General features: G+C 41.8%; 1 protein-coding gene and 1 non-coding gene across 3 annotated transcripts in view; one reads left to right on the forward strand and one right to left on the reverse strand.

Annotated features, from left to right (window-relative positions):
* Positions 1–468: 468 nt before the first annotated feature.
* On the reverse strand, positions 469–575 carry LOC117076947. Its single transcript, XR_004434557.1, has one exon. It is a non-coding gene; the product is annotated as a U6 spliceosomal RNA (small nuclear RNA).
* A 14,328-nt stretch (positions 576–14,903) lies between these two features.
* NR5A2 (nuclear receptor subfamily 5 group A member 2) overlaps positions 14,904–16,786 on the forward strand; it is a 151,411-nt gene continuing 149,528 nt past the window's right edge. Inside the window, exon 1 of one of the 2 annotated variants that reach the window (XM_033197043.1) lies at positions 14,904–15,212. In XM_033197043.1, the coding sequence (XP_033052934.1) occupies positions 15,149–15,212 (64 nt within the window). In that variant the 5' untranslated portion in view covers positions 14,904–15,148. The remainder of the gene's footprint in view (positions 15,213–16,786) is intronic. The other variant, XM_033197044.1, reaches the window with a different exon arrangement.

The raw sequence follows: 16,786 nt of genomic DNA on the forward strand, positions 1-16,786 counted from the left end.
CCAGCTACTAGGCAGGCTGAGGTAGGAGGATTACATGAACTCAGGAGGTCAAGGCAAGATTGCACCACTGCACTCCAAACTGGGCAATAGGAGTGAGGCCCTGTCTCAGAAAGAAAAAAGAAAACCAAAAGAAATGTCTTCAAGAGGAAAATAACCTAATGATATGCCTGCAGAGTAAGACAGAGATAGAACATGAGCTGCTTAATGATGGATTCAGGATATATATATTTTTTAATTTTAAATATACATTTTAAATTAAACATTTTTAACAAATAAAGAGAAAGGGTTTCATCATGTTGCCCAGGCTGGTCTGGAATTCCTGAGCTCAAGCAATCTGCCTGCTCCAGCCCCCGGGAGTAATGGGATTATGGGTGTGTGCCACCACACCTGCTGGATTCAGGATCTATTTTAATCTATAGGGGTTGTGTGTGTGTGTGTGTGTGTGTGTGTTTTGTTTGTGTTAATTTTTAAAATATGGAACGCTTCATGAAGTTGTATGTCATCCTTGCGCAGAAGCCATGCTAATCTTCTCTGTATTGTTTCAGTTTTGGTATATGTGCTGCTGAAGCGAGCACTTAATCTATTGTTTTAATTGAAAAAATAACCTGTCATCCAGGCGCAGTGGCTCACGCCTGTAATCCCAGCACTTTGGGAGGCTGAGGCAGGTGGATCACGAGGTCAGGAGATTGAGACCATCCTGGCTAACACGGTGAAACCCCGTCTCTACTGAAAATACAAAAAATTAGCCGGGCGTGGTGGTGGGTGCCTGTAGTCCCAGCTACTCGGAGGCTGAGGCAGGAGAATGGTGTGAACCCAGGAGGTTGAGCTTGCAGTGAGCCAAGATCGCGCCACTGCACTCCAGCCTGGGCAACAGAGCGAGACTCCGTTTCAAAAAAAAGAAAAAGAAAAAATAACCTATCCAGGCAAGGTGGCTCACACCTGTAATCTCAGCACTTTGGGAGGCTGAGGTAGGTGGATCATTTGAGATCGGGAGTTCACCACCAGCCTGGCCAACATAGTGAAACCCCGTCTCTACTAAAAATGCAAAAAGTAGCCGGGTGTGATGGCACGCACCTGTAATCCCAGCTGCTTCAGAGGTTGAGGTGAGAGGATTGCTTGAGCTCAGGAGTTCAAGGCTGTAGTGGGCTATGATTATGCCACTGCACTCCAGCCTGGGTGACAGAGTGAGACTCCATCAAAAAGAAAGGAAAGAAGAAAGAGAGAAAGAGAGAAGAGAGAGAGAGAAAGAGAGAAGAGAGAAAGAGAGAAAGAGAGAAAGAGAGAAAGAGAGAAAGAGAGGAAGAGAGAGAGGAAAGGAGGGAGGGGAGAGAGAGGGAAGGAGGGAGGGAAGAAAGAGAGAAGGAATAACCTAGCCAGGCACAGTGGCTCACACCTGTAATCCCAGAACTTTGGGAGGCCAAAGTGGGCGGATTATCTAAGGTCAGGAGTTCGAAACCAGCCTGGCCAACATGGTGAAACCCCTATCTCTACTAAAAATACAAAAACTAGCCAGGCGTGGTGGCAGGCACCTGTAATCCCAGCTACTCAGGAGGCTGAGGCAGGAGAATTGCTTGAACCCGGAAGGTGGAGGTCACACCATTGTACTCCAGCCTGAGTGACAAGAGCAAAACTCCATCTCAAAAAAAAGAAAGAAAGAATAACCTATCCTTGTCTTACATAAAGGCTGATTTTTAAAAATAGTCTCTCAATAAACTGTGTAAAGAGTATTTAGTGCTGTACTGAAAACAAAACTGAGGACTTTATCCAAAGATGGTGTAGACCAAAGTCACATTAATTTTTTTGTTAAATGCCCCTAGTTCATCAGATAGCCAAATCAGAAGTCAAATCTGGCATCCATCCTAATCATAAAGGTATGGAGCTTACCTTAGGTGTTACTATGAAAAGAAATTCAATGTCAGTTGTTCAAATCATTAGCCCATCAACTGACACCCCAAATCTCTGATACAATGATTAGCTGCAGACAAGCCTAACTAACCACAGTACTGAGACTGGATTTAGGAAAGAACGCAAAACTGTGTTTACTTTTAATGAACTAACTAAAGGGAAAGCATTCCTTAAACCTCCCTCCAGTTGGTCAGCCACTTTATAAAAATTTCAAAACTTCATCATATCAGAACAAATAAATGCAGAATCCGGGCCAGCAAGAATGTGCAGTTATTTGTCATTCTGCTCTAATTCCCCTACCAAAATGGACTCTTCATGGCCATTTTACTAGAACTGTGATTAGAAAGCTTGGGCATCTCAGTTAAAAAGTGCACATTGGCCAGGTGCAGGGGCTCTCACCTGTAATCCCAGAAATTTGGGAGGCCAAGGCAAGAGGATAACTTGAGGCCAGGGGTTTGAGACCAGCCTGGGCAACATAGTGAGACTGCCCCATCTCTACAAAAATAAAAAAATTAGCCAGATGTGTCAGTTGCTTGCTTGTAGTCTCAGCTACTTGGGAGGCTGAAGCAGGAGGATTGCTTGAGGCCAGGAATTTGAGGCTGCAGTGAGCTGTGATCACGCTACTGCACACAAGCCTGGGTGACAAAGTGAGATCTTGCCTCTAAAGAAAAAAAAAATAAAAAGCCTGTGTATTTAAAGTAGTTTGTTTGCTCCTGGCACTCTAGGTTGTGGTTCTCTTCAAGCCTATAAATTTGGGATTGTACAAAATATATTCTCATGCATTTTAACTTTTAGCTTCTCAACTGTTGGAGTTTCAGGATTCACATCTCGTATTTAAAAATAAAATAGGTTTCAGCGTTGTCGTGTACCTGGTTAATATCATCTGCCTGTTTAATGGACATTGTACTTCCTTTCCACCATTTATTATAGAACATCCCACTCCTTGTCCCCTGTGTCTACTGATTGTCCTCAATTTTCTGTTCACTGATGACTCGAAGCAAAGAGAGTTACGGATGTAACTCTCAGACAGTCTAAGCCTCACAACTGCGGAGGAAAAAGAGCATGACCACTTCATACCTTTAGCTTGGTACACAGAAACCAGGCTCTTTCTACTGTCTCTCAGAGGACATTCTGACCTTTTTGATTTGGTTTCCTACTACAGGATTTGTCTGAGATCACCGTATAGTACTACAAGAATGTCAATAACCATCTGCCAAACTATAAAAGGAGAAAAGACTAGCAGACAAGCTGGCTATGTAATTTACCATGGTGAGTGACAGGACACACTGACCTTATTTGACAAACCCTGAAGCCATATCTGGTCCTAGGTCAATAAAGAAGACAGTACTGCAGAGTGATGAGCACTCAAGCTCTAGGATTAGATAGACCCACGAATCTCAGCCCGAGTCCCTCCTGGCCAGTGGACTTTGGGAAAATAATTTAACTTTACAACTCTCTGTTTTTCTTGTCCCTTTTTTTCTTTTTTCTTTTTTTTTTTTTTTTTTTCCTGAGACGGAGTCTCATTCTGTCACCTAGACTAGGGTGCAGTAGCACAATCATAGCTCACTACAGCCTCGAACTCCTGGGCTCAAGCAATTTTCCCAACCTCAGCCTCCCAAGTAGCTGGGACTACAGGTGTGTGCCACCACTACTGGCTAAGTTTTGTATTTTTAGTAGAGACAGGGTTTCACCATGTTGGCTAGTCTGGTCTCAAACTCCTGATCTCAAATGATCTGCCAGCCTTGGCCTCCCAAAGTACTGGGATTACAAGTGTAAGTCAGCGTGCTCAGCCTAAAATTTCTTTAATAGAGAGGAGCTCTCTCTATGTTGCCCAGGCTGGTATCAGACTTCTGGGCTCAAGTGATCCTCCTGCCTCAGCTTCCCAAAGTGCTAGGATTAGAGATATGAGCCATCCAGCCCAGTCATGGTAACTGTTTTAAACAGTGGGATATAAAACAATATACACAATATGTTACAATTTTGCCTATATTTAACTTGGGGTTTTACTTTTGTTTTTTGTTTTGAGACAACGTCTCACTCTGTCTCCTAGGCTAGAATGCAGTGGAGGGAACAGGGCTCACTGCAGCCCCGACCTCCCAGGCTCAGGCCCCTGCCTAACTGGACCACACATTCATGCCATCACGCCTGGTTAATTTTTTTATTTTTTGTAGAGATGGGGTCTCATTTTGCTGTCCAGGCTGCTCTTGAACTTCTGGGTTCAAGTGGTCGTCCTGCTTTGGCCTCCCAAAGTGCTGGAATTACAGGACCAGCCAATATTTAAATACATAGATATCTACTAGAAGAAAATACTTTATTTTTATTTTATTTTTATTTTTTTTTGAGACGGAGTCTCGCTCTGTCGCCCAGGCTGGAGTGCAGTGGCCAGATCTCAGCTCACTGCAAGCTCCGCCTCCCGGGTTCAAGCCATTCTCCTGCCTCAGCCTCCCGAGTAGCTGGGACTACAGGCACCGCCACCTCGCCTGGCTAGTTTTTTGTATTTTTAGTAGAGACGGGGTTTCACCGTGTTAGCCAGGATGGTCTCGATCTCCTGACCTCGTGATCTGCCCGTCTCGGCCTCCCAAAGTGCTGGGATTACAGGCTTGAGCCACCGCGCCCGGCCGAAGAAAATACTTTAAAACATGATCTCAGAATGTCAGGATTACAGGTGATTCATATATCTTTCCTTTTGCTTGTCCACTAAATTGTTTTAATCTCTCTTTTTTTTGCATACAGACTTTTATATAAATGCACAAAGGTGATCATATGTTTATACTTTATTTTCTCCTTTTTTGCTTGATTCTTTCACTCATATAGTTGCCTTGATTGCTCATGCAACAATAAATTCTTCCCATGAATACTTCACTTTTTTTCCTTCTAGACTATGAATTCTGATATGTCACTCTTTTGTTGTTCCAACACAAGGTCTCAATGTCCCCCAGGCTGGAGTACAGTAGCATAATCACTGTACTCACTGTAGCTCACTGTAGCCTCGAACTCCTGAGCTCAAGTGATCCTCCCACCTCAGCCTCCCAAAGTGCTAAGGTTACAGACATGAGGCAATGTGCTTGGTCTATCATTCTTTTTTTTTTTTTTTTTTTAAGCAGCATTCAAAATGAAAAATATCTGGCCAGGCACGGTGGCTCACACCTGTAATCCCAGCACTTTGGGAGGCCAAGGCAGGTGGACCACCTGAGGTCAAAAGTTCAAGACCAGCCTGCCCAACATGGTGAAACCCTATCTCTACTAAAAATACAAAAAATTAGCCAGGTGTGGTGGCGGGAGCCTGTAATCCTACTTACTCGGGAGGCTGAGGCAGGAGAATCATTTGAACCTGGGAGGCAGAGGTTGCTGTGAGCTGAAATCGTGCCACTGCACTCCAGCCTGGACAACAAGAGGGAGATCCCGTCTCAAAAAGAAAAAAGAAAAAGAAAAGGAATGAGTTTCATTTGGGGCATTATGCATATGTTTACTAAAAGACACATATAAGGACACAATGCATTACCAACTCTGTTTACAGTTCTTTGAATTTCTCTGGTGTATACCAGCAATATTAATATTGGTAGCAAATGTATTGGCTGTCATGTGCCAGGCATATGTATCATTACATTCACAAAATAATTTGTCAAGCATTATAATAGCATTTCAAGTAGTATAATAGCATTGAAATCAGGCATGGATTTGAGTCCAGCTCTATCAATCATATACCATCTGTGTAGCATTGGTCAAATTACTTAAAATTTTCAAGCATTAATTTTTTTCATGTATAAAATAGAGGTAAATAAAATATTTTTAAAAACTAAGTGATAGAATGCATGTAAAGCACTTGAGAGTGTCTAGCATAATTATGTGCTGAATAAGTGTAGAAATGGCCAGGCACAGTGGCTCATGCCTATAATTTAGCCCTTTGGGAGGCTGAGATGGGAGGATCACTTGAGGCCAGGAGTTTGAGACCAACCTGGGCAACACAGTGAGACCCCCATCTCTATTTTTAAAAAAGGCAAAAAGAAAAAATGAAGATAAAAAAGTGAAAGTGTAGAAATAATATGTGAGTGTATAGATGTAAAGAAGGCTTGAAAATGTAGTCAAAAATCACATTTCTAATAACACAGCTGCTCCAATTCTAATGTATCCTAATATTAATATAAGTAAAATAAAGTTTTAGGATGATTTTGTATGATCTTAAAGCTTGAGATTATACTAAATGATCTTAAAGCAAAAAGGCACAATTTTTTTTTTTTTTTTTTTTTTTTTTGAGACAGAGTTTCACTCTTGTTTCCCAGGCTGGAGTGCAATGGCACGATCTTGGATCACTGCAACCTCTGCCGGGTTCAAGCGATTCTCCTGCCTCAGCCTTCCGAGTAGCTGGGAATACAGGCATGTGCCACCATGCCTGGCTAATTTTGTATTTTTAGTAGAGATGGGGTTTCTCCATGTTGGTCAGGCTGGTCTCAAACTCCCAACTCACATGATCTGCCCACCTTGGCCTCCCAAAGTGCTGGGATTACAGGTGTGAGCCACCACATAAGCATCTTTTTTTTTTTTTTTTAATTATTAGGTAAATATAGAAAAAGTGGATAGGTCATGGCCTTCTGAAAAATGCAAACGGATCAGGAAAATCTAAAATGCTAATATTTAGTACCAAAATAATGCCTGAGGGTGTAAGTTGTCAGATTCATGGAAATAAAAAAGGTAGAAAGTGAGCCTATCTTTTTAAAACTCTTTTTGTTTTTACAAATTCATATAGTACAAAGTGATCTTTTAAAGTATCCTCAGGGTCTTTTAATTAACTCTTTCTTTTTCTTTTTTTTTTTTTTTATGAGAAGCTTTGTCACCCAGGCTGGAGTGCAGTGGCCACATCTGCCTCCTGTGTTTAAGCAGTTCTCGTGCCTCAGCCTCCCAAATGTCTGGGATTACAGGTGCATGCCACCATACTGGTTAATTTTTGTATTTTTAGTAGAGACAGGGTTTCACCATGTTGGCCAGGCTGGTCTCAAACTCCTGACCTCACGTGATCCGCCGTCCTCAGCCTCCCAAAGTGCTGGGATAACAGGTGTGAGCCAACACGCCCAGCCAATTAACTCTTTCCATTTTGGTTTTATCCTCTCTTTCTCAAATATAATAGAACATATAACATATATGCATTTATGCTATTATCCTATTACAGTTAGTAGATTGATATGTTGACTAATCACAGATCTACAGGTGTGTGCCACCATATAGCTAACTTTGTTTATTTTTCGTAGCGATGAGGTCTTATTATGTTGTTCAGGCTGGTCTTGAACTCATGGGCTCAAGTGATTCTCCTGCCTAAGCCTCCCAAAGTGCTGGGATTACAGGTGTGAGCCACCACGCCCAAATACTTTATTTTTATTTTTTATTACAAATAATATTATTTGTATTTTCTTATTTCACAAAAGACTGAGAGGGCAAAAAAAAAAAAAGTTCATTAAAATAACTGAAACATAAATCGAAATTGAGTTATATAGCTCCATGTAAGTTTCACCCACATAAAATATTTCAGTCTAGAGGAAAATCTATTATTTGAATGATTGTTTTATGTATGTAGTCTGCCAGACTGTTAGGTAACACATAACACTCAATTTCATGAATTAAGAATGCCTGAGATGGCTGGGTGTGGTGGCTCATGCCTGTAATCCCAGCACTTTGGGAGGCCAAGGCAGGTGGATAACCTGAGGTCAGGAGTTTGAGACCAGCTTGGCCAACATGGCAAAACCCTATCTCCACTAAAAATACAAAAATTAGCCAGGTGTGGTGACATGTGACTGTAGTCCCAGCTATTTGGGAGACTAAGGCAGGAGAATGGCTTGAACCCAGGAGGTGGAGGTTGCAGTGAGCCAAGATTGTGCCACTGCACTGCAGCCTGGACAACAGAACAAGACTCTGTCTCAAAAAAAAAAAAAAGGAATGCCTGAGATCTATTTTGTAGCTTCGTGTTTTAATAATAATTATGCTGTGATTCCTAGGGAAATCACTTTGGATATGCTACAGTTTCCTCTTTTAAAAACAATTGAGATCACTTAGTTGTTTGCTTAAATGTCTTTAAAGGCCTTAAATTGAAACAAAATGCTACTGAGTTTATTTCTTTTACTCTAAATAGAGATATAAACTATGAGCCATCAGACACAGATCATAGATTGTGATAAACGTGGGGAACTCAGCACAAGCCTACAGGAGAGTAAAGTCTTAAATATTTCAATTGCCAAAAGATTGACTAAGGCTCTGTTTAATTATCAGTGTTACAAAAAGTGAGTAATATTTACCTGGCCATAATAGTATTGTGTAAAAGTCACTTATCTTTTCCACCAGGTGCCACATTTCTCACAGTTATTTAAAAGAATGAGGAGAAATCTTTACTTAGTCACTCCTTTCCAAAATGTACCATTCCATCATCTTACATAATTTGGCAGAGGAGAGGATTATTAAGAAAGTTGATTAAAAAAAAAAGTGCCAACCCTAGCTCAGATTCTATACAAAATCAGCGACAAATGCCTTTGTTAGCAAAGAGTACAAGCAAAAATGCACTATTAAGCAATGGTTTGGAAGTAACTAACTGGTTCAGTATTTATAAGCCTTCTGTTAAAAACTCCCCCAGATCTGATGCAATCAGTCTATTTGAATGATGAAAATTTTAAGGTGTTTTTTCTTAATAAATCCATATTATAAACATACTGAAAGGGCCTTTCCAGTTTGCTCATGCAAGAGGTTCATGATAAATCCAATTTTGTAGGAATATCAATTCCTAATAGATATGTCATAATGTCTTGGAATAGTGTTGTCAGGAAGTTTACAGTGACTGTAATTCATTAACTAAACTTTAACATCTTCATGCAATATGGGTTCAGGTGACATTGTTGAATACTTTTTGGATTTTGGCAAAGATGCCTTAGAGTCATTAGTTATCTGTCAATAATTTACAAATCGTTTCTGAAATCTGTTAGGAAATATTTTTTATCATTATAAACATTTTATTGTAAACATGAGTCATTATAAGTATTCTATGTTGTGGTATCGAGTGAGGTAGTGAAGGTGCTTAAAACAGAATGTTGTAATGGAAAATGCCCACACTTGCCAAATGGAAAGGGTCAGATGATACCTTGATTGAGAAAAAATAAATACAAAAATTCAGGGTGTGATTTGTTTTTTGTCCTCCCCACAGCATGGCCAGAACATAAATTGCTTGTTAACTGTCACTGAGGCTGAGTTCCAAGCATCTGTTATTTGTACCACATGTGAACATTACCCTAGCCTCACTTTCAGAAAAATATGTTCATTTCTCACAAAGTACTGAGTACCTATTTCTATTCAATCAGCCTGATGGATAAGCTTCAAAGGACCAAAGTAACTTATTAATATAATGTTTCCTCAACAAGCCAGTGAGTTTTATAGGAAAGCAAGAGAGTGACAAATCGCAAATAGTATCTTTTAAAGATTCTGTTAGGAGTTATTAGGCAAGCTGGTGATACTACCATTCCCAATTTTTTGTACATTCTTAAAAACAATTATGTCTGATTAGAGGCAGACAGTATAGCATGAAATTCAATCTTTGTGCTATTACATGCTTTGTTAACCATATACAGAAAGGACAAGAAGAAAAGTAAATCACTTTACTATTTATATTTATTATTATTATTATTTTTATTTATTTATTTATTTTTGAGACAGAGTCTCGCTCTATTGCCCAGGCTGGAGTGCAGTGGTGCAATCTCGGCTCACTGCAAGCTCTGCCTCCCAGGTTCATGCCATTCTCCTGCCTCAGCCTCCCGAGTAGCTGGGACTAGAGGCGCCCACCACCAAGCCTGGCTAATTTTTTTGTATTTTTAGTAGAGACGGGGTTTCACCATGTTAGCCAGGATGGTCTTGATCTCCTGACCTCGTGATCCACCCGCCTCGGCCTCCCAAAGTTCTGGGATTACAGGTGTGAGCCACCACGCCTGGCCTGTATTTATTATTATTAATAAATACTTATTTATTCCTTATTCCTTATTATTTATCATTATTTCATTTATTATTTAAGAGATGAAGTGTCATTATATTGCCCAGGCTGGTCTCAAACCCGTGCCTTCAAGTGATCCTCTTGCTTCAGCCTTTCAAAATGCTAGGATTTCAGGTGTTAAGCCACCATGCCCAGCCACAAATCACTTTATGGTGCTGTTTAATTATATGAATCCTATGAGGTCTTCTATAAGGTCTCTAATAATGTATGTGACTAAGATAGAATTGGTGTCAGAAACAAAACCCAAAAACAGAAACTTTAGTATGTCTTCTAAAATTCCACTAAGGAAGATGTGTCTTTCACTTAAGATCCCAAGTCACATAGCCCATAATCACCTTTTTTTTGTTTTTTGTTTTTTGTTTTTTTTGAGATGGAGTATCACTCTGTCACCCAGACTGGAGTGCAGTGGCATGAACTTGGCTCATTGCAACCTCCATCTCCTGGGTTCAAGCAATTCTCCTGCCTCAACCTCCAGAGTAGCTGGGATTACAGGCGTGCACCACTTTGCCCGGTTAATTTTTTGTATTTTTAGTAGAGACAGGGTTTCACCATGTTGGCCAGGTTGGTCTTGAACTCCTGACGTCAAGTGATCCACCTGCCTCGACCTCCCAAAGTGCTGGGATTACAGGTGTAAGCCACTGCGCCCGGCCTCCATATTCACTTTTGACACGTTGAGTGCTTTCTTTCTCTGACATGACACTGAGTACTTTATTTCTCATTTACATCTTACCACAAAAACTACTGGATTTCATCATTTTTGTCATTTTTACTTATGAGGAATTCAAGGCTTAAAAAAAGCCAAGCATTACTTTGCCACTGAGAAGGGGGCAAAGCACAAATGGAAGCCCTGAGCTTTCTGACCTCAAATCCTAGGCTCTTAACCACCCTGCTACCCTGCCTTCATTCTTACCATGATCTCATAATTTGTGCTTATATAGGCTGCATTCAGCAACCAAAACTGAGTGGTTTCCTCAGGAAAACAGTTAGAGCTATAACCAGTGCATTGAGAGGATCTGACGGACAATGTAATTTTATGGACTGAATGATATGAAAGGCCTCAAGAAATATGTATCCAACACTTTGGCAAGTGTAAAAGAAGACCTACATATTTCAAAGCAGTTACAGATGCAAAATACATCCATAGAAATATATGTTCCATATACTTGGAAGGCTGAGGCAGGAGGATCGCTTGAGCCCAGGAGTTTGAGAGCAACCTGGGCAATATGGTGATACACTGTCCCTAAAAAAAATACAAAAATTAGGCCGGGCGTGGTGGCTCACGCCTGTAATCCCAGCACTTTGGGAGGCCGAGACGGGCGGATCACAAGGTCAGGAGATCGAGACCATGGTGAAACCCCGTCTCTACTAAAAATACAAAAAATTAGCCGGGCGCCGTGGCGGGCACCTGTAGTCCCAGCTACTCAGGAGGCTGAGGCAGGAGAATGGCATGAGCCCGGAGGCGGAGCTTGCAGTGAGCCGAGATCGTGCCACTGCACTCCAGCCTGGGCGACAGAACGAGACTCCGTCTCAAAAAAAAAAAAAAAAAAAAAAAAAAATACAAAAAATTAGCTGGGTGTAGTGGCTCACATTTGTAATCCCAGCACTTTGGAGGTCGGGGCGGGTGGATCACCTGAGGTCAGGAGTTTGAGACCATCCTGACCAACATGGTGAAACCCCATCTTTACTAAAAATACAAAAATTAGCTGGGCATGGTGACATGTACCTGTAATCCCAGCTACTAGGGGGACTGAGGCAGGAGGATCGCTTGAACCCAGGAGGTGGAGGTTGCCATGACCCGAGATCGTGTCACTACACTCCAGTCTAGGTGACAGAGTGAGACCCTGTCAAGAAAGAAAGAAGAAAGAAAAGCGAAACAAGGAAACAAGGAAAGGAAGGAAAGGAAGGAAAGGAAGGGAAGGAAGGGAAGGAAGGAAAGGAAGGGAAGGAAGGGAAGGAGGGAGGAGGAGGAGGGAGGAAGGAAGGAAGGAAGGTCCTTTCTGGGTTTCCATCTAAAATCAAAGAAGAAATCACTGGTTTCAATAACAATATTTTAAAATCCACTGTATGATTTTTTTTTTTTCTTTAAAAGAAAAATATCGATCTCAGAAAATAATATCTAACATGGTGTTAATGAAAAGTAGGATGGATTGTTTATGTGTACATAAGAACTTAAAGTTCAGGCCGGGCGCGGTGGCTCAAGCCTGTAATCCCAGCACTTTGGGAGGCCGAGACGGGTGGATCACGAGGTCAGGAGATCGAGACCATCCTGGCTAACACGGTGAAACCCCATCTCTACTAAAAAATATAAAAAACTAGCCGGGCGAGGTGGCGGGTGCCTGTAGTCCCAGCTACTCAGGAGGCTGAGGCAGGAGAATGGCATAAACCTGGGAGGCGGAGCTTGCAGTGAGCTGAGATCCGGCCACTGCACTCCAGCCTGGGCGACAGAGCGAGACTCCGTCTCAAAAAAAAAAAAAAAAGAACTTAAAGTTCAAAGGAAAAACAGCATGCATATCAGCATGTTGACCTGGCTCCGCTGACAGCCAGGATTACCAGTTATTTCACTTGGTGTGTACCAGTGCCACTTGGAAACTACCCACCTTCCATGAGCAGGTCTACTCAACAAAATCTTACTTTCATGAGGCTGTGAGGATATACAACTGGGGACATTTCTTATACTCAGAGGACCACAAGTCATGGCTGTGGCCACTTCTGATTCTGACTTCAGGGGTCACCCATACCCCAAGCCACCCAAACCTCATTAAGGCAAGTTGATCTTGGGCAAGGTTCAGAGCCAGCAGCACAGCTGAAAGGTAGTGGAGAGCACTTTCAGATGCTATATTTCAACATTTCAACTGACATGAAGTGAAGCAAGAAGGGAAATATCTAACAGTAATCTGAATAAAAAACAAAGGAAAAAAAAAAGGGCCAGGTGTGGTGGCTCACACCTGTAATCCCAGCAATTTGGGAGGCTGAGGCGGATGAATCACCCGAGGTCAGGAGTTCGAGACCAGCCTGGCCAATGTAGCGAAACTCCGTCTCTACTAAAAATACAAAAATCAGCCGGGCATGGTGGCATGTACCTGTAATCCCAGCTACTAGAGAGACTGAGGCAGGAAGATCACTTGAACCCAGGAGGCAGAGGTTGCAGTGAGCCAAGATTATGCCACTGTACTCCAGCCTGGGCAATGGAGCAAGATTCTGTCTCAAAAAAAAAAAAAAAAAAAAAGAAAAAGGAAAAAAAAGAACTGTTCTGGTTTACAGGTAACTCACACCTGTAATCCCAGCACTTTAGGAGGCTGAGGCAGGAGGATTGCTTGAGCCCAGGAGACCAGTCTGGGCAATACAGCAACACACTGTCTCTACAAAAAATTTTAAAAATCAGCCAGGTGTGGTGAGACACACCTGTAGTCCTAATTCAGGAGGCTGAAGCAGGAGGATTGCTTAAGTCCAGGATTCTGAGGTTGTGGTGAGCTATGACTATACCACTCCATTCCAGCCTGGGCTACAGGGTGAGATCCCATCTCTAAATAAATAAATAGACCATAAATTCTGTAATGTGAATCTTTAGACAAAGACTACTAAATCCATCAAATGATATATGAAGTTTTGTTACAACAAATGTTTATATACTGAGTTAAAAATTATCTGTACACATACACACAACCTGCATTTACTTAGTTTAAAAGGAGTGTCAATATTAAAATTGGGGATTTTGGCTGGGTGCAGTGGCTCATGCCCATAATTCCAGTACTTTGGGAGGCCGGGTAGATCATCTGAGGTCAAAAGTTTGAGACTAGACTGGCCAACCTGGTGAAAACCTGTCCCTACTAAAAATGCAAAAATTAGCCGGGCATGGTGGTGCACCCCTGTTATCTCAGCTACTTGGGAGGCTGAGGCAGGAGAATTGCTTGAACCCGGGAGGCGGAGGCTGCAGTGAGCTGAGTTCATGCCACTGCACTCCAGCCTGGGTGATAGAGTGAGACCCTGTCTCAAAAACAAAAATTATTTTTTGTTTTTTTGTTGTTATTATTGTTTTTGAAGACAGAGTCTCACTCTCTTGCCCAGGCTGGAGTGCAGTGGCATGATCTCAGATCGCTGCAACCTCTGCCTCCCAGGTTCAAGCAATTCTCCCGCCTCAGCCTCCCAAGTAGCTGGGATTACAGGGCTGCACCACCACGCCTGGCTAATTTTTGCATTTTTAGTAGAGATGGGGTTTCACCATGTTGGCCAGGCTGGTCTCGAACTCCTGACCTCAGGTGATCTGCCTGCCTTGGCTTCCCAAAGTGCTGGGATTACAGGTGTGAGTTACCATGCTCGGCCTAAGAATAATAACTTTATAATTATGAAAAATGTATTACATATTCATCAGTTTGCCAGCATTAATCTCAAAGCATAAGTTTTACTTTTTGGGGATAAAGAGATAGACTGTGTTTCAGCCATATGACCAATGTAGAAACAAGCTAAGGTTAACTCCTCATCTAATGAATAGGCCCGATAAAAAAGTTGGTTGACCACAACATGAATAAATAAATGACCATAAGCTTGGAAATGCTACCTGTAGTGTTTCAGAGTGTCTATCACATTTGTAGTCATCACTTAAAGAATTAATGTCTGCCAATGTTGTCATCTAAAATGTATTTACAGAGGTTAGAAGAGCTATGTTCGTCCTCCTCTATGCAAAGAGGTGACGACATCAAGGGGTATGTCACAAGCCAAAGTTTAGTTAGACTAAGTTAGTTAGCTGGTTTGTAGTTTTATCCACTAAGTCTGATCTTCTGACCTCTCAGTTTTACAACTTTCCACTCTCTGCGCTGCACAGCACCTCTCCACTTCTGAGTTAATCATTTCTTTGCCATTATCTGGCAAGAATTCTTATCTCTTTTGCTGTCACTTTATAACAGGGTCCTCTTATCAACCTGCATAGAGTCATGTGATGAGTCAAAGCCTATCAAAAGTTTCCACTCTTCTGATTAGAAATCATCATGAAACTGGATACATGGTTTACAGCAGGTCACTAATGTTGGAAAAAGTACAGAGTCCAGAGAAAGACTTGCTTGTAACTTTATGAATTCCGGATTTTTTTTTTCCTTTGCTTTTTCTTAACTTTCACTAAGGGTTACCGTAGTCTGATGAGTCCTTCCCAAGGCCACGAAATTTGACAAGCTGCACTTTTGTTTTGCTCAATGATTTCTGCTTTAGGCCAAAGAACTGCCTATCATTTCACTAAGAATGTCTTCTAATTCGGATACTGGGGATTTACAAGAGTCTTTAAAGCACGGACTTACACCTATTGGTAAGTAGGAGTTGCTCTATTGATCCTCTATTTATTCTGCTAGTACATACATATAATTTAATCTCGTTGATGGAGTTTGCATTTTAAGTCATGGCTTTTCCTATTATGTTTATTAAAAGCACATAACAAGCCCATGTATGTGTATCGCACATTTATCTTTCTTGCAGTTCAAAAAAACCAAATGGATATTTCAACATATGGATATTATTCATTATATCTAGTGTTTACTGGTGTCATTCTATTAGCCTAAACAGCCAGAAAATATAATTTATAATTTAACAATTTCAACTTTAATATTTTCCGATAATGTTTAATCAGAAAGAATAAGCTAAAATTTGAACAATTTGAAACAAGTTAATCACATTGAGTGATCACTGATCAAACTTTAACAGATAGCTGTCAAGTATTTGTTACTTTTCAACCCACACAAGAGTATGGTGTCTCATTCTCTGCTTATACTGTAAAAAATTTTCATTTTATTTTCTTGGGGAATGAAAGTCATGCGCCCCCCCCCAAAAAAATAAAACCCAAAAAACTAGACCATCACTAGTAAAGGATTTGAAGTTAAGAGCTACTGTTTTTTTGGCAACAATTAGTATATTTTGTTTTTTCAAACAAATAAGTAAATAAAGCTACTTTTCATTTAAAAAATAGAGTTACGAACTTGTGAATTTTATAGCAAGACTACATTCAATTAACCCTAAAAGGACTAAAGGGAAGTGATTCTCAGTGGTCTGTAATTGTCTGTTGGAAGTCATGCCCTTTTGCCTTTCTCCGGTTTTTGAAGGACCTGTGTCTTTTCTGGTAGCATTTTCCTAGGCTTTCGGACTGGAATTTCCCTCCGAATTTGCAGGGGCCTGTCATGAGCTCTGAGTCTCAGCTCCGTTGTAACAAGAAAGAAAATCAAGGCTTGAGTTTTTTCTCTTTTTTCCTTCCGAGTCAGCTGACTCCACAGAATGCAGTGATTGCTTTTTTTTATGGGCCAACTACACCCTAAAGTATATCACTTGAGGAAATGTTTACCAAAAATGTTCTATACTTACGAAAAAGAAAACACGGGGAAGGCAAGCAGGGTGTAACACACAATCAATTGTTCTGCAGATAACACAGAAAATACAGGCACAAGAAAGATGAGAGAGAAGCACAAAACGATTTCGCATCTTTTTCGTCTGGCAGAACCGCCGCGGTGTGCAGGCGAGGAGTCCTTCCCGGCAGCTCCGCGCAGCTCGGGCTCCGCGTCGAGGGCCGCAGCTAGAGCGCGCTCGGGCCGGAGAGGCGGACTGAGCGCGCACGGGGGACGCGCGCACGGGGGCTCGCGCCCGCGCGGGCGGTCTTGGGCTCCTGCTGCGCGCAGCCCCAACTGGCCGCTGCCAAAATAGAGTTGAGCTGGGTCGGGAGACCACACACGCCGATCCCCCGCTGTCTCCCCCAGACCCCATGGGTGAATTAAAGAGGGTAAGGTAGGGGAAGGAGACGCTGTTGCACTTCTCTCTGCAACCCGGGAAGAACTGTATTTCCACCGACCGCACCCGCAACCACATCGCAAGGAACCCAGGCGGGTACACGCTGAGCGT

The sequence above is a fragment of the Trachypithecus francoisi genome, unplaced genomic scaffold, assembly GCF_009764315.1.
Source record: "Trachypithecus francoisi isolate TF-2019V2 unplaced genomic scaffold, Tfra_2.0 Lachesis_group5, whole genome shotgun sequence".
Classification (NCBI taxonomy): Eukaryota; Metazoa; Chordata; class Mammalia; order Primates; family Cercopithecidae; genus Trachypithecus; species Trachypithecus francoisi.